Below are 24842 nucleotides of genomic sequence, written 5' to 3'. Positions count from 1 at the left end.
AAATTGGCTTTGTAAAACACCTGCTTCGTGTGTAGGGAGTGGATGAGAAAGTGGGATAACATCGAACTGATGTGAACAGGTTGGCATAGACTCGGTAGGCCGAAGCACCTGTTTCCTTGCTTTATCTCTATGTCCTTCTACACACGTTTGCTATCACGCTTTCATCTAATTGAATAATTACACTAACACTATATCCGTCAGTAAATTAATGAAATACATACTGTGTCCCAGTCATTCATGAATATCATTAAACAGTTTGTTATTCTCAATACTACCTTGAGAAAAATTTAACAAATGTGAGAATTTGTTTGGATTTCCTTAAGTTGGGTCACTTGTAACCCAGTGGTGCCCTGTGTACCTGTCTAAATACTTATCAAATGTCGTGATAATATCTGCCTCCACCACCTCTTCAGGCAACAAACTCCAGACTTCATCTACCCTCTGTATGATCTCATAATTGGTAGGAGTAACATAGAAACATAGAAAATAGGTGCAGGAGTAGGCCATTCGGCCCTTCGAGCCTGCACCGCCATTCAATATGATCATGGCTGATCATCCAGCTCAGTAACCTGTACCTGCCTTCTCTCCATACCCCCTGATCCCTTTAGCCACAAGGGCCACATCTAACTCCCTCTTAAATATAGCCAATGAACTGGCCTCAACTACCTTCTGTGGCAGAGAATTCCACAGACTCACCACTCTCTGTGTGAAGAAATGTTTTCTCATCTCAGTCCTAAAAGACTTCCCCCTTATCCTTAAGCTGTGACCCCTGGTTCTGGACTTCCCCAACATCGGGAACAATCTTCCCGCATCTAGCCTCTCCAACCCCTTAAGAATTTTATATGTTTCTATAAGATCCCCCCTCAGTCTTCTAAATTCCAGCGAGTGCAAGCCCAGTCTATCCAGTCTTTCCTCATATGCAAGTCCCGCCATCCCAGGGATTAATCTGGTGAACCTTCTCTGTACTCCCTCTAAGGCAAGAACGTCTTCCCTCAGGTTAGGAGACCAAAACTGCACACAATACTCCAGGTGCGGTCTCACCAAGGCCCTGTACAACTGCAGCAGAACCTCCCTGCTCCTAAACTCAAATCCTCTTGCTATGAATGCCAACATACCATTCGCTTTCTTCACTGCCTGCTGCACCTGCATGTTTGCTTTCAATGACTGGTGCACCATGACACCCAGGTCACGTTGCATCTCCCCATCTCCCAATCGGTCATCATTCAGGTAATACTCTGCTTTCCTGTTCTTGCCGCCAAAGTGGATAACCTCACATTTATCCACATTATATTGCATCTGCCATGCATTTGCCCACTCTCCTAATCTATCCAAGTCACTCTGCAGCCTCCTAGCATCCTCCTCGCAGCTAACACTGCCACTCAGCTTCGTGTCATCCGCAAACTTAGAGATGTTGCATTCAATTCCCTCGTCCAAATCATTAATATACACTGTAAATAACTGGGGTCCCAGCACTGAGCCTTGCGGTACCCCACTAGTCACTGCCTGCCATTCCGAAAAGGACCCGTTTATTCCTACTCTTTGCTTCCAGTCCGCCAACCAATTTTCTATCCACCTCAAAACTGAACCCTCAATACCGTGTGCTTTAAGTTTGTACACCAATCTCCTATGTGGGACCTTGTCGAAGGCCTTCTGAAAGTCCAGATATAACACATCGACTAGTTCTCCCTTATCAACTCTACTAGTTACATCCTAGAAAAATTCTATAAGATTCGTCAGACATGATTTGCCTTTGGTAAATCCATGCTGACTTTGTCCGATGATTTCACCACTTTCCAAATGTGATGCTATCACATCTTTAATAACATCATATCAAGATAGACACAAAATGCTGGAGTAACTCAGCGGGACAGGCAGCATCTCTGGATAGAAGGAATGGGTGACGTTTTGGGTCAAGACACTTCTTCAGAATGAATGAACAATTGTAAGTTTGTTCGTAAATTGGCTTTGTAAAATACCTGCTTCGTGTGTAGGGAGTGGATGAGAAAGTGGGATAACATCGAACTGATGTGAACAGGTTGGCATGGACTCGGTAGGCCGAAGCACCTGTTTCCTTGCTTTATCTCTATGTCCTTCTACACACGTTTGCTATCACGCTTTCATCTAATTGAATAATTACACTAACACTATATCCGTCAGTAAATTAATGAAATACATACTGTGCCCCAGTCATTCATGAATATCATTAAACAGTTTGTTATTCTCAATACTACCTTGAGAAAAATTTAACAAATGTGAGAATTTGTTTGGATTTCCTTAAGTTGGGCCACTTGTAACCCAGTGGTGCCCTGTGTACCTGTCTAAATACTTATCAAATGTCGTGATAATATCTGCCTCCACCACCTCTTCAGGCAACAAACTCCAGACTTCATCTACCCTCTGTATGATCTCATAATTGGTAGGAGTAACATAGAAACATAGAAAATAGGTGCAGGATTAGGCCATTCGACCCTTCGAGCCTGCACCACCATTCAATATGATCATGGCTGATCATCCAGCTCAGTAACCTGTACCTGCCTTCTCTCCATACCCCCTGATCCCTTTAGCCACAAGGGCCACATCTAACTCCCTCTTAAATATAGCCAATGAACTGGCCTCAACTACCTTCTGTGGCAGAGAATTCCACAGACTCACCACTCTCTGTGTGAAGAAATGTTTTCTCATCTCGGTCCTAAAAGACTTCCCCCTTATCCTTAAGCTGTGACCCCTGGTTCTGGACTTCCCCAACATCGGGAACAATCTTCCCGCATCTAGCCTCTCCAACCCCTTAAGAATTTTATATGTTTCTATAAGATCCCCCCTCAGTCTTCTAAATTCCAGTGAGTATAAGCCTAGTCTATCCAGTCTTTCTTCATATGTAAGTCCTGCCATCCCAGGGATCAATCTGGTGAACCTTCTCTGTACTCCCTCGAAGGCTAGAATGTCTTTCCTCAGATTAGGAAACCAAAACTGTACACAATACTCCAGGTGCGGCTCACCAAGGCCCTGTACAACTGCAACAGAACCTGCAGTAGAATTCGGCCATTCGGCCCATTAAGTTTACTCCACCATTCAATCATGGCTGATCTATCTCTCCCTCCTAACCCCATTCTCCCGCCTTCTCCCCAGAACCTCTGACACCTGATCTCTTCAAATCATGTACTATAACAACATTTAAAAGACCAAAGGACTGGTACATGGATAACTGATTGTATGATAAATTAGGCGATGTGCCAAATGGCCTAATTCTACTCCTATCGCTTATGATCTTGTGAGATAGACAGATTCTTGACTAGTACGGGTGCCAGGGTTTATGGTATATGGATAATATAGCGGGATGTGGGCCAAATGTGGACAGGTGGGACTTGTGTAGATACGGCATCTTGGTCAGTATGGACAAGATGGGCCGAAGGGCCTGTTGTCATGCTGTATTACTCGATGACTCCAATGGCACTGATGCACTGAGCTGGCATGAACTCAGCAGGGTGAATGTGGTCTGCAGAAGGAGCTCAACCCGAAACGTCACCCGATCCTTCTCTCCAGAGATGCTGTCTGTCCCGCTGAGTTACTCCAGCATTTTGTGTCTATCTTCGGGACGAATGGGGTCTCCTTTGTTGTAATTGAATACCAGAAAGGTACAAACATAAAGAAGCTTAGGACAGAGGACTGCAAACATGAAGTCCTAATATTCACCCTGTTACATGATGAACTCTACATCTTGTCTAAAACCCGGTTGGTTCCACACAGTTAGGACAGGTGGCGCTGCGATAGATTTGCTGCCTCACAGCGCCAGAGACCCGGGTTCGATCCCGACTACGGGTGCTGTCTGCACAGAGTTTGTACGTTCCCCCCGTGACCTGCGTGGGTTTTCTCCGAGATCTTCGGTTTCCTCCTACACTCCAAAGATGTACAGGTTTGTAGGTTAATTGGCTTTGGTATAAATGTAAAAATTGTCCCTAATGTGTGTAGGGTAGTGTCAGTGTGTGGCGATCGCTGGCCGACACGAACTCGGTGGGCCGAAGGGCCTGTTTCTGCTCAGTATCTCGAAACTAAACTAGACTATAATGCTGAGGATTATTTTAATATCCTATAGTGAGTAATATTCACCCTGTTACATGATGAACTCTACATCTTGTCTAAAACCCGGTTGGTTCCACACAGTTGAGGAACGCCAATGAGAAGTGTGTTGCTTTGGTTGCAGTGGTTACCATAGTAACCCACTGGATGATTCAGGGAAATGTCATCAAGTACCAAATGATTATTAAAGCCAGCTTCACTGCTCCCCCCCCCACCCCAGTAAAACAAGATTGAGTTTATATATTTTCTTTCCTCCCACCACCATCACCAAATCTGGATTGGAATTTGGGTAAAGCCATTCAGCGATCGTTTTTTAAAAAGTTTTAGAGATACAGCTAGGAAACAGGCCCTTCGGCCCACCGAGTCCACGCCGACCAACGATCCCCGCACATTAACGCTGCCCTACGCACACTAGGGACAATTTACACTTATACCAAGCCAATTAACCGACGAACCTGCACGTCATTGGAGTGTGGGAGGAAACCGGAGCACCCGGGGAAAACCCACGCGGGTCACGGAGAGAACGTACTAACTCCGTACAGACAGCGCCCGTAGTCGGGATCGAACCCGGGTCTCCGGCGCTGCATTCGCTGTAAGGCAGCAACTCTACCGCTGTGCCACCATGTTGACCAAGCAATGGGTAACACACATAAGCCTGTTCTTGGAATCACTCTGTTCTTCTGCATTCACACTCACACTTGTTTGCCTTTCTAAACAGGTTTGATGTGGGCGGCTGGGTGTGGAAATGATTGAAGTCAAGTAATCAGCAACTGTTAATATGTTTAAAGGGATTAGGAATATCGTGTACATTCCGTGCCTAATTCTGTGTCAATTATTTACTCTATGCCAATGTTATTTCCCCAATGAAAACAAGTTTGTGCTCAAGATCCAACTGTGGCATCCATAGTCCATTGATTCTGGGCAACCCACTGAGGTGACTGCTGTTTAGGGATTTACAGTCTCGTTTGTAGTTGGAAAAAGAAACTGCCCACAGCAGAGCTTACGAAGTGCTTGCTCCCCAGTCCTGCACTGTCAACAAGGCAAATTTGCTTGCGTCTAAAATTTCTCTGAGCAATGCCACAAGGCATCTTTCACAAGTCCTTAATAATAATAATAATAATGAGCAGGGCCTGACTATTTGCTACATCGTGTTTCAGAACGTCACCTATCCATGTTCTCCAGAGACGTAGGAACAAAAAAAACGCAGATGTGTAGGAAAGAAAACCCAGCAGATGCTGGTTTAAGTCGAAGGTAGACACAAAATGCTGGAGTAACTCAGCGGGTCAGGCAGCATCTCTGGAGAGAAGGAATTGGTGACGTTTCGGGTCGAGACCCTTCTTCAGACCGATGACTGCTGGGTTCATACACAAAAGGACAGGACATGTTTAGAGGGATATGGTCCAAACGCGGGCAGTTGGGACAAGCAGAGATGGGACCTGTTTCCATGCTACATGACTCTATAACGCAAAGTGCTGGAGTAACTCAGCAGGTCAGGCAGCATCTTTGGAGAATGTGGATAGGTGATGTTTCAGGTCAGGACCCTTCTTCAGATGCTGCCTGACTAGTTGAGTTATGCCAGCACTTTGTCTTTTTTTTGTAAACCTGCACCTGCAGTTCCTTGTGTCTACCGACCCACCTCCTCCTTGTATTCAAACGAAACCTGTTTAACTCTGAATGTCCCTATGTCCATACTGTGGTTCATTTCATAGTACCTCAAACCAAGAGTTGGAATGTTCAACCACTACTCCAAAGAAAGCACGGTGGTGCAGCGGTAGAGTTGCTGCCTTGTAGTGAATGCAGCGCCGGAGACCCGGGTTCGATCCTGACTACGGGCGCCGTCTGTACGGAGTTTGTACATTCTCCCCATGACCTGCGTGGGTTTTCTCCGAGATCTTCGTTTCCTCCCACACTCCAAAGAAGTACAGGTTTGTAGGCTAATTGGCTTGGTAAATGTAAAAAGAAAATTGTCCCCAGTGGGTTTCTGATACTGTTAGTGTGCGGGGATCGCTGGTCGGCGCGGACCCGGTGGGCCGAAAGGGCCTGTTTCCGCGCTGTATCTCGAAACTAAACAAAACTAAACTTGAGATGCTGTTGACATTTCAAAACCTCTTCATTTGTTTCGATGTCTTGAACTTGCGATACAATTATAAATCAATCTGTTTACATAATGTGGCACCATCAACATTCAAGGGCCATCCCATAATGACACAGAACTGAGGACCCAATTGACAGTCAACTAATTGGAGTCACGATGTAGAAACAAGAATCAGCAAAAGGCAAACACAAAATGCTCAGCAGGACAGGCAGCATCTCTGGAGAGAAAGAACGGGTGACGTTTCAGGTCAAGACCCTTCTTCAGACCCGAAGTTCAGGAGTCTGAGGAAGGGTCTCAAGCCGAAATGTCACCCATTCCTTCTCTCCAGAGATGCTGCCTGTCCCGCTGAGTTACTCCAGCTTTTTGTGTCTATCTTCGGTTTAAACCAGCATCTGCAGTTCCTTCCTACACAAGGATTTGCAAAGGCGTGAGGGCTTGGAGATTAATTGGTCCTGGGAGTGGATGAGAAAATGAGATAAGATGGAACTAGTGTGGAAGGGAGATCAATGGTCGGCATGGACTCAGTGGGCTGATGGGCCTGTTTCCACACTGTATCTTTTGATTAATCAATAGATCAATCAATCAAAGTCTGCGCACAATGTGGAAAAGCATCTGTGGTGAGTCCTTGATCTTTGAAACTTCCTCTGACATTCATTGGGATCATGGCTGGCCTTCAATTTAATGTTTCCCCCGTGCCTCTGGACAACCTTGGTTCAAGACACCTGGTTAACAGATAAAAATATAAGGATCTCAGATTTAAAATTAATCACGAGGCCAGCATAAACTATCGCCCGCAGTAAAGAATTTCAAACTTCTACCACCCTCAATGAGTAAAAATATTTCCTAACTTTAGTTTAGTTTAGTTGAGAGATACAGCATGGAAACAGGCCCTTCGGCCCACCGAGTCCGCACTGACCAGCGATCCCCGCACACCAACACTATCCTGCGCACGCCAGGGACTATTTACATTTATACCAAGCCAGTTAACCTACAAACCTGTACGTCTTTGGAGTGTGGGAGGAAACCGAAGATCTTGGAGAAAACCCACGCAGGTCACGGGGAGAACGTGCAAACTCAGTACAGACGGCACCCGTAGTCGGGATCGAACCTGGGTCTGACAATAGACAATAGGTGCAGGAGTAGGCCATTCGGCCCTTCGAGCCAGCACCGCCATTCAATGTGATCATGGCTGATCATTCTCCATCAGTACCCCATTCCTGCCTTCTCCCCATACCCCCTGACTCCGCTATCCTTAAGAGCTCTATCTAGCTCTCTCTTGAATGCATTCAGAGAATTGGCCTCCACTGCCTTCTGAGGCAGAGAATTCCACAGATTCACAACTCTCTGACTGAAAAAGTTCTTCCTCATCTCCTTTCTAAATGGCCTACCCCTTATTCTTAAACTGTGGCCCCTGGTTCTGGACTCCTCCAACATTGGGAACATGTTTCCTGCCTCTAGCGTGTCCAACCCCTTAATAATCTTATATCTGTGGTGCCGTAAGGCAGCAACTCTACTGCTGTGACATGAAGCCACCCCTAATTCAATGTTATATCTTGCACTAAATTTCAATGTTATATCTTGCACTAAATTTCAATGTTATATCTTGCACTAAATTTCAATGTTATATCTTGCACTAAATTTCAATGTTATATCTTGCACTAAATTTCAATGTTATATCTTGCACTAAATTTCAATGTTATATCTTGCACTAAATTTCAATGTTATATCTTGCACTAAATTTCAATGTTGCATCTTGCAGTAAATGTGCAAGATATTCATCTTTATCTGCACAATGTGGGCAGCTGATTGTTTTTATGTACTGGATAGTCTTCCCTTTGACTGGATAGCTCGCAAACCAAATGCATTTGACTGTGCCCCAGTATGCATGACATTTGTTCATTTGCCATCGACTGTGTGGTTGGGAACGATTTCCTCGGCATTTTCAGGTTGAAAGCTGAAAATATATCAGTGGGCAGTGTTGCTTTAAGGATGCTGACAGGCTGCCTCGCTGAATTGTAGATGGAGAGCAAACACCTTACCGTGTGGAGGCTGTGCAGAGTTGCTGCAGATCCTGCCTCTGTCAACACAAGCCTTTCCCTTTGTTCCTTCTGCTCCAGGACCCATTGAACAGGGAGCTCGAATCCTTCAGTCCGGGCTGGCTGCGGCGCGGAGGGAAAGAGCTGAGGTCTCGGTCAGTCAGCCCAACACGAGAGGGGAGCCTGCAATCACTCAACAGCACACGGAGGTTATATTATGCTCCATTTGACACAGGCAGGTAAGGCAATAGGTGCTGCATCAAACCTAACTAAGCATTGTTTTTAATTCTGGCTTTAACTCATCCCTTCCCTGATTTTCCTTTATCATTTTGTTTTTCCTTTGTCCCACCAGTTACATAAGACTTGTACTGGGCCGGGTATGTATTTAGCGTGTGAATTGGCTAGTAGTCGTTTTTCTATTCTGTGTAGTCAGCAGGACACGAACAAAAACAACATAAGCAGAATGGCGCACAATCCAAATCACACACCCCCCAACACCATTTTGAGGGGATTTAGCACAGTCTTGGGGTATCTTCAGAGTCATACAGCACAGAAATAGTCCCTTCGGCCCAACTTGCCCATGCTAATCAAAGATGCCCCATCTAAGCTAGTCCCATCTGCCCGCGTTTGGCCCATATCTCTCTAAACCTTTCCTATCGAAGTACCCACCCAAATATCTTATAAATGGTACTATCGCAATGTTTAAGAAACATTTCGACAGGTACATGGATAGGACAGGTTTAGAGGGATATGGATCAAATGCAGGCAGGTGGGACTAGTGTAGATAGGGCATGTTGGTTGGTGTGGGCAAGTTAGCCGAAGAGCCTGTTTCTACGCTGTATGACTATGGCTCTAAATGGTGTTATAGTATCTGCCGATAGGACTGTATAACTCTAAAGATACCTTCGGATAGTGCTACATCTCCTTAAAATGGTGTTAGAGGTGTACACCTACTCCATCTCTCCAAAGATGCTGCCTGGCCTGCTGAGTTGCTCCAGATTTTTATGTCTCTGGCAAAAACTTGCAGCATCTCTGGATAGAAGAAATGGGTGAAGAAGGGTCTCAACCCGAAACGTCACCCATTCCTTCTATCCAGAGATGCTGCCTGGCCCGCTGAGTTACTCCAGCTTTTTGTGTCTATCTTTGGTGTAAACCAGCATCTGCAGTTCCATCCTATTGCAAAGAGTTGTTGGCTTGTGGCCAGCTGATGCCAGTGGATGATAAAGCAGCAGTCTGTAATCTCATTACGTGGGTGAGTAAAGATGACACATCTGCAGAGCGATCTTGCAGAATGACTCTCTGAAGGCCGCTTTAAAATGTTTGTATTGTACAAACCCCTCTTGGGCACGAGTGGGAACAAAAAGGCGACACGGTGGCGCAGCGGTAGAGTTGCTGCTTTACAGCGAATGCAGCGCCGGAGACTCAGGTTCGATCCTGACTACGGCCGCCTTCTGTACGGAGTTTGTACGATCTCCCCGTGACCTGCGTGGGTTTTCTCCGAGATCTTCGGTTTCCTCCCACACTCCAAAGACGTACAGGTTTGTAGGTTAATTGACTGGGTAAATGTTTTTTTTTAAATGTCCCTAGTGTGTGTAGGATAGTGTTAATGTGCGGGGATCGCTGGGCGGCACGGACTCGGTGGGCCGAAGGGCCTGTTTACGCGCTGTATCTCTAAATCTAAATCAAATCAAAATTATGCGTTGATTATTCTTCCGCCAGTTGATATCACAAAGTCACTTCATTCCTACGATCTCCCTGCCTACGGGAATCCTTGGGGCAGAACATCGAACAACCTGGCCGCAGAATGCTGAGGAAGTATCTCCATCCACTTCTGAAGATAGACACAGAAAGCTGGAGTAACCCAGCGGGCCAGGCAGCGTCTCTGGAGAAATGGAATGGGTGACGTTACGGGTCGAGCCCCTTCAGACACCATCCACTTCTGATTGGAAATGGAAGCCATCTCAGGACATTGATTCAGCAGGCAATGCTAACCTTTGCGATGAAATCCAAGCCACTGGCTTGGACTGTGTGCATGCCATAAAAGTTCATAAGTCATAGGAGTTGAATTAGGCCATTCAGCCCATCAAATCCACTCCATCATTCAAACAGGTTAGAAACATAGAAACATAGATGCAGGAGTAGGCCATTCGGCCATCCGAACCTGCATTGCCATTCAATATGATCATGGCTGATCATCCAACTCAGTATCCCGTACCTGCCTTCTCTCCATACCCCCTGATCCCTTTAGCCACAAGGGCCACATCTAACTCCCTCTTAAATATAGCCAATGAACTGGCCTCAACTACCTTCTGTGGCAGAGAATTCCACAGATTCACCACTCTCTGTGTGAAAAAAAACTTTCTCATCTCGGTCCTAAAAGACCTCCCCCTTATCCTTAAACTGTGACCCCTTGTTCTGGACTTCCCCAACATCGGGAACAATCTTCCTGCATCTAGCCTGTCCAACCCCTTAAGAATTTTGTAAGTTTCTATAAGATCCCCCCTCAATCTTCTAAATTTCAGCGAGTACAAGCCGAGTCTATCCAGTCTTTCTTCATATGAAAGTCCTGCCATCCCAGAATTCTTCTAATTCTGGCTCCTCTCCAACATTTGTGGCCTTTCCTATGGCTTGGATCGAAGCTTTGGAGTTCCCTCTTTAACCCTTTCCATCTCTCTACCTCTCTCTGCTTTAAGCCACTGCTTAAAGCCTACCCCCTTAACCAAATTTTTACTCATCTGCCTACTCTTCGGTGGCCCAGCATCTAGTTTTTAATGGATAACTATCCTGTGCAACTCTTTGGAACATTTTTGCCTTGCTTACGAAAAGCATCATTTTTAGTGACCCAGGTTTTATTTCCTAGCAATCCGAACTCAGACCCGGAATTAATTACCAATTCAAGATCCATCTTTCTCCTGGTTCCTAATTGATTTAGTTACTGGAATTTAATATCACCAATGGGCTTTGAACTTGTATCCCTGGTTCATTTGTCCAGGCTCTCACGGTTTAATTTAACCAAGATTTCTTTTTAGATTTGAGTTAGATTTTAGAGATACAGCGCAGAAACAGGCCCTTCGGCCCACCGGGTCCGTGCCGCCCAGCGATCCCCGCACATTAACACTATTCTACACCCACCTGGGACAATTTTTACATTTGCTCAGCCAATTAACCTACAAACCTGCACGTCTTTGGAGTGTGGGAGGAAACCGAAGATCTCGGAGAAAACCCACGCAGGTCACGGGGAGAACGTACAAACTCCGTACAGACGGCGCCGGTAGTCAGGATCGAACCAGAGTCTCCGGCGCTGCATTCGCTGTAAGGCAGCAACTCTACCGTTGCGCCACCGTGCCAAGATGCAGCCATAACTTTCTGGCCATCACCCCGAGAAAGTCGGGCTCTAAGTTGACAAAACCACTTAGTCTTGAGCTTCCCAATCAGCTGAAATCGTTTCTATCCGTTCCCCTAAATGTTTTGGGAACCTCAGTTGTTACCCTGTAACGTCAAAGTCCTGGAGAATACAACCCTGGTTTGTAGATGGCATAATCTCCATCATGTGTAGTAATATATATTTCATGTAGAACTTGCATTTGGTTAATTAAATGTGTAGGAAGGAAATGCAGATGCTGGTTTACACCGAAGATAGACACAAAATGCTGGAGTAACTCAGCGGGACAGGCAGCATCTCTGGAGAGAAGGAATGGGTGACGTTTCAAGTCGAATCAAAGGGTCTACCTTCCATGTCTGGAGATGGTGTTTTCTCGTTTGCTTACTCTAAAACTACTCTGCTCCACCTTTACAAGGGGACAGTAATATTGCAGGTCAACAATTTCATTATTGAAACTGAAGGTTTGATTAATAATTACTGCTTGTCCATGATAATATATTCTACACGTCATAGCTGCACTTGAATAATAGCTAAACGTCTGCAAATGCCCAATGAGAAGAATGCCAAACATGGATTTGGAAGAAGAGTTCAATATTAAGAGTTCTCCACAACAGTGATGATGCAATTCTTCCACAGAAAGGAGTGTCGTCATGCAACGCCACAGGAAAGACAACATTCCTAAATCCCGAAACTTCACCCATTCCTTCTATCCAGAGATGCTGCCTGTCCCGCCGAGTTACTCCAGCATTTTGTGTCTACAATCTCCATCTTGCTCTGCTCAATCCACCTGGTGATCGGCGAAATGGAGACCTCTATGCCTCATCAGAGGAGGGAGACAAAAGATATAATAGACCAGTGGTTCCCAACCTTTCAAATATAGCGACCCATTTTAGAACAAGCAATCATGAAGCGACCCCAACCCTTAAAATATCTTATATATACATTCGGTTTTTGTACAACAAACTGCCATATATTGCGATTATTGAATTATAGATTATTTATTCATAAAAAATTCCAAAGCTCCTACAAACATTAATTAATTGCAAATCAATTCAAAATTGTTCGAACACACAAATTTCCACCGTTATGTAAAATATGTTTATGAACTGACTTTAATGAGACGGCTGGTATTGCAGTTTTTTAGCTAGCAATTCTATCCTGGGCTCCGTTGTCGATATGGCACACCTCAAGTCGTCTTCCAGATTTAATTTATTTCGGTATTTGTTTTTAAGGATGAGAAGTTGGGAGAATGCTGCTTCACATAAGTAAGTTGTTGGGAAGGGCAATAAATTCCTTATCGCGATTTCTGATATTACTGGGAATTTTTGGAAACTTTTTGCCCAAAATTCTTGTAGTTGCAATTCACCAAACCATGATTTAGCTTCAAAATTGTTTTTTAAGTCGATGAACTCTTCTTCTGCTGCTTCAGGGATATTAGATACATTGGCATTGAATGGGTTGATTGTAAGGGAGAAAGATTTGCAACATTCATCAGGAAAATAACTTCTTAATCGAACAGTAAGAATTTCCAAATGCTCTTGTATCAAGCTATATAAGTCATCGATGTTAATTTCATTTGCCGCTTCTTCAACAAATTGGACAAGTGTTGGGAACATGTATAATTTCTTATGGTTAATTTTGGTGATCCAGAGTTCCAATTTCATTTTGAAAGACGATATGTTTTCAGACAAAGATATTATCGTACTTTCCTTACCCTGTAATCCTGTATTAACACTATTAAATATCTCAAAAATGTCGACCAGGTATGCCAATTTGCACAACGTAAATTCATCCGTCAACAATGATTCATATTCGCTTGCATTTTGAGAATCGAGAAATATTTGAAGCTCTCCTCTTAATTCAAAAAATCTCTTCAACGCCTTTCCTTTCGAGAGCCATCTTACCTCTGTGTGAAACAATAGTGCTTCATGCGTTGATCCCAAATCCTCACATAAAACTTTGAAGAGCCGTGTTGCAAGTGGCCTTGATTTAACGACATTTACTGCTTTAATCACTCGGTTAAGCACTTCTTTCAATGGTTCAGGTAACGTCTTGGTAGCTAATACTTGTCGATGAATCATGCAGTGAGTCCCAATTACTTCTGGAGTCACTTTTTTAACCAACGATTGGAAGCCAGACTTACAGCCGAGCATTGCAGGTGCCCCGTCAGTACAAACTCCGCATAATTTCTTCCATTCAATTGAATGTTCATTAAAGAAATCATCAATTAAATCAAAAATATCAGCAGCAGTAGTTGAAGTTTGCAGAGGCTTACAACACAAGAATTCTTCTTTAATTTTTTCATTTTTATAATAACGAACATACACAAGAAGTTGTGCAAAGTTTGTCACATCAGTAGTTTCATCAAGCTGTATGCTGAACAGCCCAGTTGGAGTTTCTTTTAATTCTTGAATAATTTGGCATAAAATATCCTCGGACATATCTGTTATCCTTCGTTTTACCGTATTGTTTGACACGGATAGAAGCGATAATTTATTTACCGCTTCAGGACCGATCATGAGACGTACAATATCTTTGGTGCATGGAAAAATAAGATTCTCAGCTATTGTGTGTGGCTTTTTAGCACGTGCTATTCTTAATGCAACCGTGTATGAAGCTTCAATGGCGGCTACATTTTTGTTTTGAAATAATCCACTGCTATCAAGCCGGCGGCTTTTGACACCAACAACTTTTGCTTTAAAAAAGTCAATACTTTTATCTTTCAAATCAGGGTGCTTAGTTTCGAGATGTCTTTGAAGTTTAGCTGGTTTCATAGACTCATGAGCAAGAACTTCCAAACATACTACACACTGTGGTCTTTCCACACCTGCATTAACTATGTCAGTGAATCCCCATTTCAAGAAATCATCACTGTACTTTCTCTTTCTTACACTCATTTTTAAAGGGTTAAGAATCACTCGAACAAAACTAACTACGTGTCACTGCAAGCGCGCGTACAACACTAGGTAAGTGGGAGGAGCGACAGCGGTGGCGCGACCAAGACAAAACAGAAACCAAACATGTTCAATACTGGCTTGAGTGACAACACGTTGTGTTGAGTGACTTAGGGAACTGTTACATTTAGTTTCATAGTATGAATTTATATAACTATCTTAATATGCATTTCACCGTGTTTTATATAATATTCATATCAGCTCAAAATCATTTAACGACCCCATGGCATTGGTGTCGCGACCCCGTTTGGGGTCGCGACCTACAGGTTGGGAACCACTGTAATAGACAATAGACAATAGGTGCAGGATTAGGCCATTTGGCCCTTCGAGCCAGCACCACCATTCAATGTGATCATGGCTGATCATTCTCAATCAGTACCCCGTTCCTGCCTTCTCCCCATACCCCCTGACTCCGTTATCCTTAAGAGCTCTATCTAGCTCTCTCTTGAATGCATTCAGAGATTTGGCCTCCACTGCCTTCTGAGGCAGAGAATTCCACAGATTTACAACTCTCTGACTGAAAAAGTTTTTCCTCATCTCAGTTCTAAATGGCCTACCCCTTATTCTTAAACTGTGGCCCCTGGTTCTGGACTCCCCCAACATTGGGAACATGTTTCCTGCCTCTAACGTGTCCAACCCCTTAATAATCTTATATGTTTCGATAAGATCCCCGAAACATATAAGATTATTAAGGGGTTGGACACGTTGCAGAAATTCCTAGGGCAGGTTAATGACCTGTTGCTGTGTCCTTTTCCCGAGTGGGAGAGTTTCGGACCAGAGGTCACAGCCTCAGAATTAAAGGACGTTCTTCTAGGAAGGAGATGAGGAGGAATTTCTTTAGTCAGAGAGGGTGGTGAATCTGTGGAATTCTTTGCCACAGAGGGCTGTGGAGGCAAAGTCAATGGATTTATTTAAGGCAGAGGTAGATAGATTCTTGATTAATATGGGTGTCAGGGGTTATGAGGAGAAGGCAGGAGGATGGGGTTAGGAGGGAGAGATAGATCAGCCGTGATTGAATGGTGGAGTAGACTTGATGGGCTGAATGGCCTAATTCTGCTCCTATCACTCATGATGTTATATAAGAAAATAACTGCAGATGCTGGTACAAATCAAAGGTATTTATTCACAAAATGCTGGAGTAACTCAGCAGGTCAGGCAGCATCTCAGGAGAGAAGGAATGGGTGACGTTTCAGGTCGAGACCCTTCTTCAGACCCTCATGATGTTATAATCTTTTCCCTTTCCCCTCCAGCACATCTCTCCCAGATGGAGCTGTGGACATCGGCCCCTTTGGCCATACGATGATCAAACGGCCCTACACTTCGTGCCACCATTCGGACACCTGCCCGGTGGAAGATCCACTCTGCCATCTCTCCGAGGGTCTGGGGAGCTTTGACCTTGACCTCAAGGTCTCCCTGGCGGACAGCGGGAAGAAGAGGGCGCAACTGCTGCGCCGTCTCAAAGAGGCGCACGGCCTGCTGGAGGAGCAGTCCGCCCAGCTACGGAAACGCGAGGGTCAGCTGTCCGAGAGCAAGGCCAAGATCGAGATGCTCTCCCTCAAGCAGAAAGTTAGTGGCTTGCCTTCTGGTCTTTTGTCACCCGATACATTGCTCAGATAGGTAGTTAGGTGTGAGCGTGTGTGTGTGTGTGCGCGTGTGTGCATGTGTGTGCGCGTGCGTGTGTGCGCGTGTGTGAGTGTGTGCGCTTGTGAGTGCGTGTGTGTGTGTGTGTGCGTGTGCATGTGTGCGTGCGCGCATGTGTGCGTGTGTGTGCGCGTGTGTGCGTGCGTGTGCATGTGTGCGTGTGTGTGCGTGTGCGCGCTCTCAATGGTGCATTATTGTTACGTGCAAAACTGACGTTGTTTTTGAGCGTAGGAACAAAAATGCAGATGCTGGTTTAAATCGAATGTAGACACAAAATGCTGGAGTAACTCAGCGGGTCAGGCAGCATCTCGGGAGAGAAGGAATGGGTGACGTTTCGGGTTGAGACCCTTCTTCAGACTGAAACGTCACACTGCCCTGCACACACTAGGGCCAATTTACAATTTTACTGAAGCCAATTTTACCGCGGAGTAGATGGGCTGAATGGCCTAATTCTGCTCCTATCACTTATGAACTAATGGACTTATGAATGTTTGCAATTCAGGAGAAACGTCTTTATCTAGGAATCAGTGGGGATGTGGAACTTGTTCCGAGGTGAAACTGCAAAACTAGTGGATGTTTTTAATTGAAGTATGATTTTGCTTAATGACCTTTCTAGCAATTGGAAAATTCCATCTCCCAGCTGGAAGACGAGAAGAACCTGCTGGAGCTGACATGCCTTGAAGACCAAAAGAAAAGTGGATCGTTGAAAGAGAAGTAAGATAGTTTTACTGAGTAATGCTGTTTATTATTATTATTTTTTTGTTCCAAAAAAATACTTTTTATTAGCTACTAGACCAAGTGGACCCATTGGGCCCAAACCTCTCCTGCAGTGGTGTAGCACCCTCTCCTCCCCCCACCCTCCCCTCTCCCCCCTCCCCCCATCCCCTCTCACTCCCTCCCCCTTGCCCCTCCCCCCTCACTCCATCCCTCTCAACCCCCTTTATCCTCCCTCCTCTCCCCTCCCTCCCCCACACTCACTCCCTCCCTCTCCCTCCCTCCCTCCCTCCCTCCCTCCCTCCCTCCCTCCCTCCCTCCCTCCCTCCCTCCCTCCCTCCCTCCCTCCCTCCCTCCCTCCCTCCCTCCCTCCCTCCCTCCCTCCCTCCCTCCCTCCCTCCCTCCCTCCCTCCCTCCCTCCCTCCCTCCCTCCCTCCCTCCCTCCCTCCCTCCCTCCCTCCCTCCCTCCCTCCCCCACACTCCCTCCACCCCCTCCCTCCCTCCCTCCCCCCCTCCCCCCCCCCCCCACACTCCCTCCCTCCCTCCCTCCCTCCACCTCCTCTCTCCCCCCCTCCCCCCTCCCTCCCTAGGAGATAGATTTAAACTTTAAAATGTGAATAACTTTAAAAATATAACACCGGTTTCAATGAAACCTCTTCCATTAGCACCAAAGGGACGACGGTGAGTAAGGTGGGCCTAGAATCGTTGCGCTATCGTGCACCGTTTTGGCTGTAGGTCAGGAACAAACAAACAAACAAACGAGAGTTTTAGTATATAGATTTACCAAAAAATGCACACAAAAATACCAAAAAAAAATACCACCATAATCCAAAATAAAAAAATATTCTTAAATATTATATATCCATTTCCCCTTCCTTATTGAGGATACCCTCCACGCGGTGCCCTGTGGTCCCGGAAATCCTCCAGGGTGCCCGTGGACAGCGCGCGGTCCCTCTCCAACACCACCCGGGCACGGACGTAACCCCGGTAAAGGGGCAGGCAGCTGGCTCGGGCAGAGCCCTCTTCCGCCTGGCGCCGTGACTCGCGGATGGCCAGCTTGGCCAGGCCCAGGAGCAACCCGACCAGGACATCTTTGGCCCTACCCTCTCCCCTACGCACAGGGTGTCCAAAGATGAGGGTGGTGTGGGTGTGAAGTGCAGCCAGAAGGCGAAGGAGCAGCCCCTTTAGATATTGGAACAGGGGCTGCAACCTCACACACTCCATGTACACGTGGTACACAGACTCACACACTCCATGTACACGTGGAACACGGGCTCACACACTCCATGTACACGTGGAACACGGGCTCACACACTCCATGTACACGTGGAACACAGGCTCACACACTCCATGTACACGTGGAACACGGGCTCACACACTCCATGTACACGCGGTACACAGACTCACACACTCCATGTACACGTGGTACACGGGCTCACACACTCCATGTACACGCAGTACACAGACTCACACACTCCATGTACACGTGGTACACAGACTCACACACTCCATGTACACGCAGTACACAGACTCACACACTCCATGTACACGCGGTACACAGACTCACACACTCCATGTACACGTGGAACACAGACTCTTCCAGCCCCCAAAGGTGGCAGGCGGCTGGCGAGTCTGAACCAACCGCAAGAGAAACAGTTTGCAGGGGACTCCTCGGGGCAGTACCCTCCACCCCAGGTCCCTGATGTAGAGGGGGAGAATCTCTGCTTAGAGGGACCCCCACTGGGGCCCCCTAGGAAAGGCAACACCGACCGCCTGCTGGTAGTTTATGCTCAGCACATTGTTTCCCTGTTGCTCCTTGCCAGAGCAGTCCAAAGTCAAGCATACCTCCCCTGCTTTCTGATCTCAGTCTCATTGAACGATGTTCCCGATATTGGGGGAGTCCAGAAACAGGGGCCACAGTTTCAGAATAAGGGGCAGGCCATTTAGGACTGAGATGAGGAAAAACATTTTCACCCAGAGAGTTGTGAATCTGTGGAATTCTCTGCCACAGAAGGCAGCGGAGAACAATTCACTGGATGTTTTCAAGAGAGAGTTAGATTTAGCTCTTAGGGCTCAAGGAGTCAAGGGATATGGGGAAAAAGCAGGAACGAGGTACTGATTGTGGATGATCAGCCATGGCTCGAAGGACCGAATGGCCTACTCCTGCACCTATTGTCTATATTTCTGAGACAGCATTGCTGCAGAAAAGGCCATTCCGTCCATTATCCTTGACTAGCTCGTTACAAAAGACACGGTGGCGCAGCAGTAGAGTTGCTGCCTTACAGCGAATGCAGCGCCGGAGACTCAGGTTCGATCCTGACTACGGGCGCCGTCTGTACGGAGTTTGTACGTTCTCCCCGTGACCTGCGTGGGTTTTCTCCGAGATCTTCGGTTTCCTCCCACACTCCAAAGACGTGCAGGTTTGTAGGTTAATTGACTGGGTAAATGTAAAAATTGTCCCTAGTGTGTGTGGGATAGTGTTAGTGTGCGGGGATCGCTGGGCGGCGCGGACCCGGTGGGCCGAAGGGCCTGTTTCCGCGCTGTATCTCTAAATCTAAAAAATCTAAAAAATACACTGTGACAAGTTTGTGAGACAAAAGCATTGGAGAGTTGAGAATAGTGAAGTTACAAAACATATCCAGATTTTGCGTTCAGCCTGTGTTTAGTTTTCATTTTAGTGTAGTTTAGAGATACATTACGGCAACAGGCCCCTTTGGCCCACCGAGTCCACGCCGACCACCAATCCCCACACATAAATGGATATTTAACGGCAGAGATAGATAGATTTTTGATTAGTACGGGTGTCAGGGTAGAAGGCAGGAGAATGGGGTTAGGAGGGAGAGATAGATCAGCCATGATTGAATGGCGGAGTGGGCTTGATGGGCCGAATGGCCTAATTCTGCTCCTGTCACTTATGACATGGCCTATCCGACACACACTAGGGCCATTTTACAAATTTACCGAAGCCAATTAGCTTACAAACCTGTGCTTCTTTGGAGTGTGGGAGGAAACCGGAGCACCCGGAGAAAACCCACGCAGGTCACAAAGAGAACGTACAAACTCCATGCAGACAGCACCCGCGGTCTGGATCGAACCCGGGGTGTCTGGCGCTGTGGGTCAGCAACTTTACCGCTGCGTCACCATGTGTGTGGGACTTAGACAATAGACAATAGTCTGAAGAAGGGTCTCGACCCGAAACGTCACCCATTCCTTCTCTCCCGAGATGCTGCCTGACCCGCTGAGTTACTCCAGTACTTTGTGAATAAAAGACAATAGACAATAGGTGCAGGAGGAGGCCATTCGGCCTTTCGAGCCAGCATCGCCATTCAATGTGATCATGGCTGATCATTCTCAATCAGTACCCCGTTCCTGCCTTCTCCCCATACCCCCTGACTCCGCTATCCTTAAGAGCTCTACCTAGCTCTCTCTTGAATGCATTCAGAGAATTGGCCTCCACTGCCTTCTGAGGCAGAGAATTCCACAGATTCACAACTCTCTGACTGAAAAAGTTTTTCCTCATCACAGTTCTAAATGGCCTTCCCCTTATTCTTAAACTGTGTGGCCCCTGGTTCTGGACTCCCCCAACATTGGGAACATGTTTCCTGCCTCGAACGTGTCCAACCCCTTAATAATCTTATACGTTTCGATAAGATCCCCTCTCATACTTCTAGTGAAGTCACAATGACGGATCAGAGGCAATGCTGACACTCGCTAAGCCACAGATGATGCTCGATGAGGGGGTGGTTTTGCTTCCAGTCTTGCGGTGTTGCACAGTAAAGATTCCTGTTGTCCCACTCAGACTTTCACATCTGGAGGCCGAAATGGCAAAAGCAAAGTCATCGCTGGATCTGCTCAGCCATGAACACAAGCCCCTGCCGCTGTCTCCCTCTCGGACGTTAACCTGGGTACCAAAGTCGGAAGACGCAGTTAAACAGGTGAACCTCCTTCTTGTGTTTTATTACTTCGTGCTTCAGGCTTTGTGGGTTAATTTAGTTTAGCTTAGTCTTGTTGTAAGAAAGGAACTGCAGATGCTGGTTTAAACCAAAGATAGACGCGAAATGCTGGTAACGAGGCAGGACAGGTACCATCTCTGACTGAAGAAGGGTCTCGACCCGAAACGTCACCCGTTCCTTCTCTCCAGAGACGCTGCCTGTCCCGCTGAGCTACTCCAGCTTTTTGTGTCTATCTTCGGTGAAAACTAGCATCTGCAGTTCCTTCCTACAGATGTATATATACGTGTATGCATACACGCACGCATGTAAACATCCTGGAGTCACGTTCACGGACACAGAAACGCCAACAGGCCTGCTGGTTATCGAGCAGCCTTTCACTGCTGACCGGATTTAGATTTTTTATATATTTAGAGATACAGCGCAGAAACAGGCCCTTCGGCCCACCGGCTCCGCGCCGCCCAGCGATCCCCGCACATTAACATTATCCAACACCCACTGCGGACAATTTTTTTTTTTTTACATTTGCCCAGCCAATTAACCTACGCACCTGCACGTCTTTGGAGTGTGGGAGGAAACCGAAGATCTCGGAGAAAACCCACGCAGGTCACGGGGAGAACGTACAAACTCCGTACAGACGGCGCCCGTAGTCAGGATCGAACCTGAGTCTCCGGCGCTGCATTCGCTGTAAGGCAGCAACTCTACCGCTGCGCCACCGTGCCGCACGGATTAGGGCTGACCTTCCCTGCTGCCCCACACTGCAGGCTGAGAGGGACGAGGGTTTGCTCGGACGAGGCCAGGCATGTTCAGACTTGTCCCTTGGGAGACTGGCTGACCTGTTGCACTTTCGTTCCCTGAGGAACATCGATGCCAAATGGTTTCCAACGAAACCCTTGTTTTCTGCCAACTTTATCATCAGCATTCCAAACTGCACAACCCAGTGGCCCAGGTTCAGTCCTGTCCCTGAGTGCTGCCGGTGGAGCACATTTTACCTGTGAGAGGAGCAAAATTTAGTCTCGTTTAGAGACACAGCACAAAAACAGGCCTTTCAGGCCCACCGAGTCCGCAAAGACCAGCGACCCCCCCCCCCCCCCCCCCCCACACACAAACACTATCCCGCACACACCAGGGACAATTTATACTTACGCCAAGCCAATTAACAGGCAAACCTGTACGTCTTTGGGGTGTGGTCGGAAACCGAAGATCGAGGAGAAAACCCACGCAGGTCACGGGGAGAACGTACAAACTCCGTACAGACGGCACCCGTAGTCGGGATCGAACCTGGGTCTCTGGCGCTGTGAGGCAGCAACTCTACCGCTGCACCACTGTGCCGCCCCTACGGTCAACTTTGCTTTCTATTCCATGGGGCGGCACGGTGGCGCAGCGGTAGAGTTGCTGCTTTACAGCGAATGCAGCGCCGGAGACTCAGGTTCGATCCTGACTACGGGTGCTGTACTGTAAGGAGTTTGTACGTTCTCCCCGTGACCTGCGTGGGTTTTCTCCGAGATCTTCGGTTTCCTCCCACACTCCAAAGACGTACGGGTATGTAGGTTAATTTGACTGGATAAATGTAAAAAAATTGTCCCTAGTGTGTGTAGGATAGTGTTAATGTGTGGGGATCGCTGGGCGGCGCGGACTTGGTGGGCCGAAAAGGCCTGTTTCTGCGCTGTATATATATGATATGATATGATATGATATATGATTTCCTAGTGCATAGAACAATGAAGCACAGGCACAGCCCTATAACCCACAATGTCCGTGCCAAATATAATGGGCTTAGAAATATAGGTGCAGTAGTAGGCCATTCGGCCCATTGAGCCAGCACTGCCATTCAATGTGATCATGGCTGATCATCTAAAATCAGTACCCCGTTCCTGCTTTCTCCCCATATCCCTTGATTCCTTTAGCCCTCAAAGCTGAATCTTGAAAACATCCAGTGAATTGGCCTCCACTTCCTTCTGTGGCAGAGAATTCCACAGATTTACAACTCTCTGGGTGAAAAGGTTAAACTCATCTCATCTGCCCACACACCATCAACACCCCTCCATTCCCAGCATATCCATTACCTATCTAAATGTCTCGTAAATACACTAATGTATCTGCCTCCACCACCACCCCTGGTGGCGTGTTCCAGCCACCCACCAATCTCTGTGTAAAGTAGCTTGCCCTACACATCCCCTTTAAATGTTGCCCCTCTCCCCTTTAAGATACGCCCTCTCGTCTTTGACAATTTCACACGGGAAAATAATACTACCTCATCCATTCCTTTCCTAAATTTTTAGATTTTTAGAGGGAGATACAGCAAGGAAACAGGCCCTTCGGCCCACCGGGTCCGCGCTGCCCAGCGATTCCCGCACATTAACACTATCCTACACACACTAGGGACGATTTTTACATTTGCCCAGCCAATTAGCCTACAAACCTGTACGTCTTTGGAGTGTGGGAGGAAACCGAAGATCTCGGAGAAAACCCATGCAAGTCATGGGGAGAACGTACAAACTACGTACAGACGGCGCCTGTAGTCAGGATCGAACCTGAGTCTCCGGCGCTGCATTCGCTGTAAGGCAGCAACTCTACCGCTGCGCCACCGTGCCGATAGAAATTTATATACTTCTATTAGGTCTCCCTTTAGACTTTAGAGATACAGCACGGAAACAGGCCTGAAGTCAATAGACAATAGACAATAGGTGCAGGAGTAGGCCATTCAGCCCTTCGAGCCAGCACCGCCATTCAATGCGATCATGGCTGATCACTCTCAATCAGTACCCCGTTCCTGCCTTCTCCCCATACCCCCTCACTCCGCTATCCTTAAGAGCTCTATCCAGCTCTCTCTTGAAAGCATCCAACGAACTGGCCTCCACTGCCTTCTGAGGCAGAGAATTCCACACCTTCACCACTCTCTGACTGAAAAAGTTCTTCCTCATCTCCGTTCTAAATGGCCTACCCCTTATTCTTAAACTGTGGCCCCTTGTTCTGGACTCCCCCAACATTGGGAACATGTTTCCTGCCTCTAATGTGTCCAATCCCCTAATTATCTTATATGTTTCAATAAGATCCCCTCTCATCCTTCTAAATTCCAGTGTATACAAGCCCAATCGCTCCAGCCTTTCAACATACGCAAATTGGAGGAACAGCACCTAAAATTTCGCTTGGGCAGCTAACAGCCCAGTTGTATGAATATTGACTTCTCTAACTTCATAACTCTTGCATTCCCTCTCTCTCCGACCCTCCCCCACCCTAGTTCTCCGACTGTCCTGTTTGCTTTAACTGATTGCACTCCTTGTCAATAGACAATAGGTGCAGGAGGAGGCCATTCGGCCCTTCGAGCCAGCACCGCCATTCAATTTGATCATGGCTGATCATTCTCAATCAGTACCCCGTTCCTGCCTTCTCCCCATACCCCCTGACTCCGCTATCCTTAAGAGCTCTATCTAGCTCTCTCTTGAATGCATTCAGAGAATTGGCCTCCGCTGCCTTCTGAGGCAGAGAATTCCACAGATTCACAACTCTCTGACTGAAAAAGTTTTTCCTCATCTCAGTTCTAAATGGCCTACCCCTTATTCTTAAACTGTGGCCCCTGGTTCTGGACTCCCCCAACATCGGGAACATGTTTCCTGCCTCTAACGTGTCCAACCCCTTAATAATCTTATATGTTTAGATAAGATCCCCTCTCATCCTTCTAAATTCCGATGTATACAAGCCTAGTCGCTCCAGTATTTCAACATATGACAGTCCCGCCATTCCGGGAATTAACCTAGTAAACCTACGCTGCACGCCCTCAATAGCAAGAATATCCTTCCTCAAATTTGGAGACCAAAACTGCACACAGTACTCCAGGTGTGGTCTCACTAGGGCCCTGTACAACTGCAGAAGGACTGTCATCGTCCCCTCAGCTAACAATGAGCCATTCAACATTTCCTTGTGTAGGAAAATAACTGCAGATGCTGGTACAAATCAAAGGTATCACAAAATGCTGGAGTAACTCAGCGGGTCATG

The 24842-nt window shown here is 46.8% G+C and overlaps 1 protein-coding gene across 9 annotated transcripts in view; it reads left to right on the top strand.

Annotated features, from left to right (window-relative positions):
- The window catches only part of LOC144610803 (uncharacterized), a 102257-nt gene that overhangs the window by 7806 nt on the left and 69609 nt on the right, over nucleotides 1-24842 (top strand). For 8 of the 9 annotated variants that reach the window (XM_078429717.1, XM_078429711.1, XM_078429712.1 and 5 more), the window contains exons 2-5: nucleotides 8287-8444; nucleotides 15792-16107; nucleotides 16799-16896; nucleotides 20696-20831. In XM_078429717.1, coding sequence (XP_078285843.1) covers nucleotides 8287-8444; nucleotides 15792-16107; nucleotides 16799-16896; nucleotides 20696-20831 — 708 coding nt within the window. Of the gene's footprint in view, nucleotides 1-8165; nucleotides 8445-15791; nucleotides 16108-16798; nucleotides 16897-20695; nucleotides 20832-24842 lie in introns of those variants that run through there. The other variant, XM_078429718.1, reaches the window with a different exon arrangement.

This window comes from Rhinoraja longicauda, chromosome 38 (genome assembly GCF_053455715.1).
Source record: "Rhinoraja longicauda isolate Sanriku21f chromosome 38, sRhiLon1.1, whole genome shotgun sequence".
NCBI classification, from domain to species: Eukaryota; Metazoa; Chordata; class Chondrichthyes; order Rajiformes; family Arhynchobatidae; genus Rhinoraja; species Rhinoraja longicauda.
The sequence above is the reverse complement of the archived record's forward strand: the minus strand, read 5'-3'. Positions and strand labels throughout refer to the sequence as shown.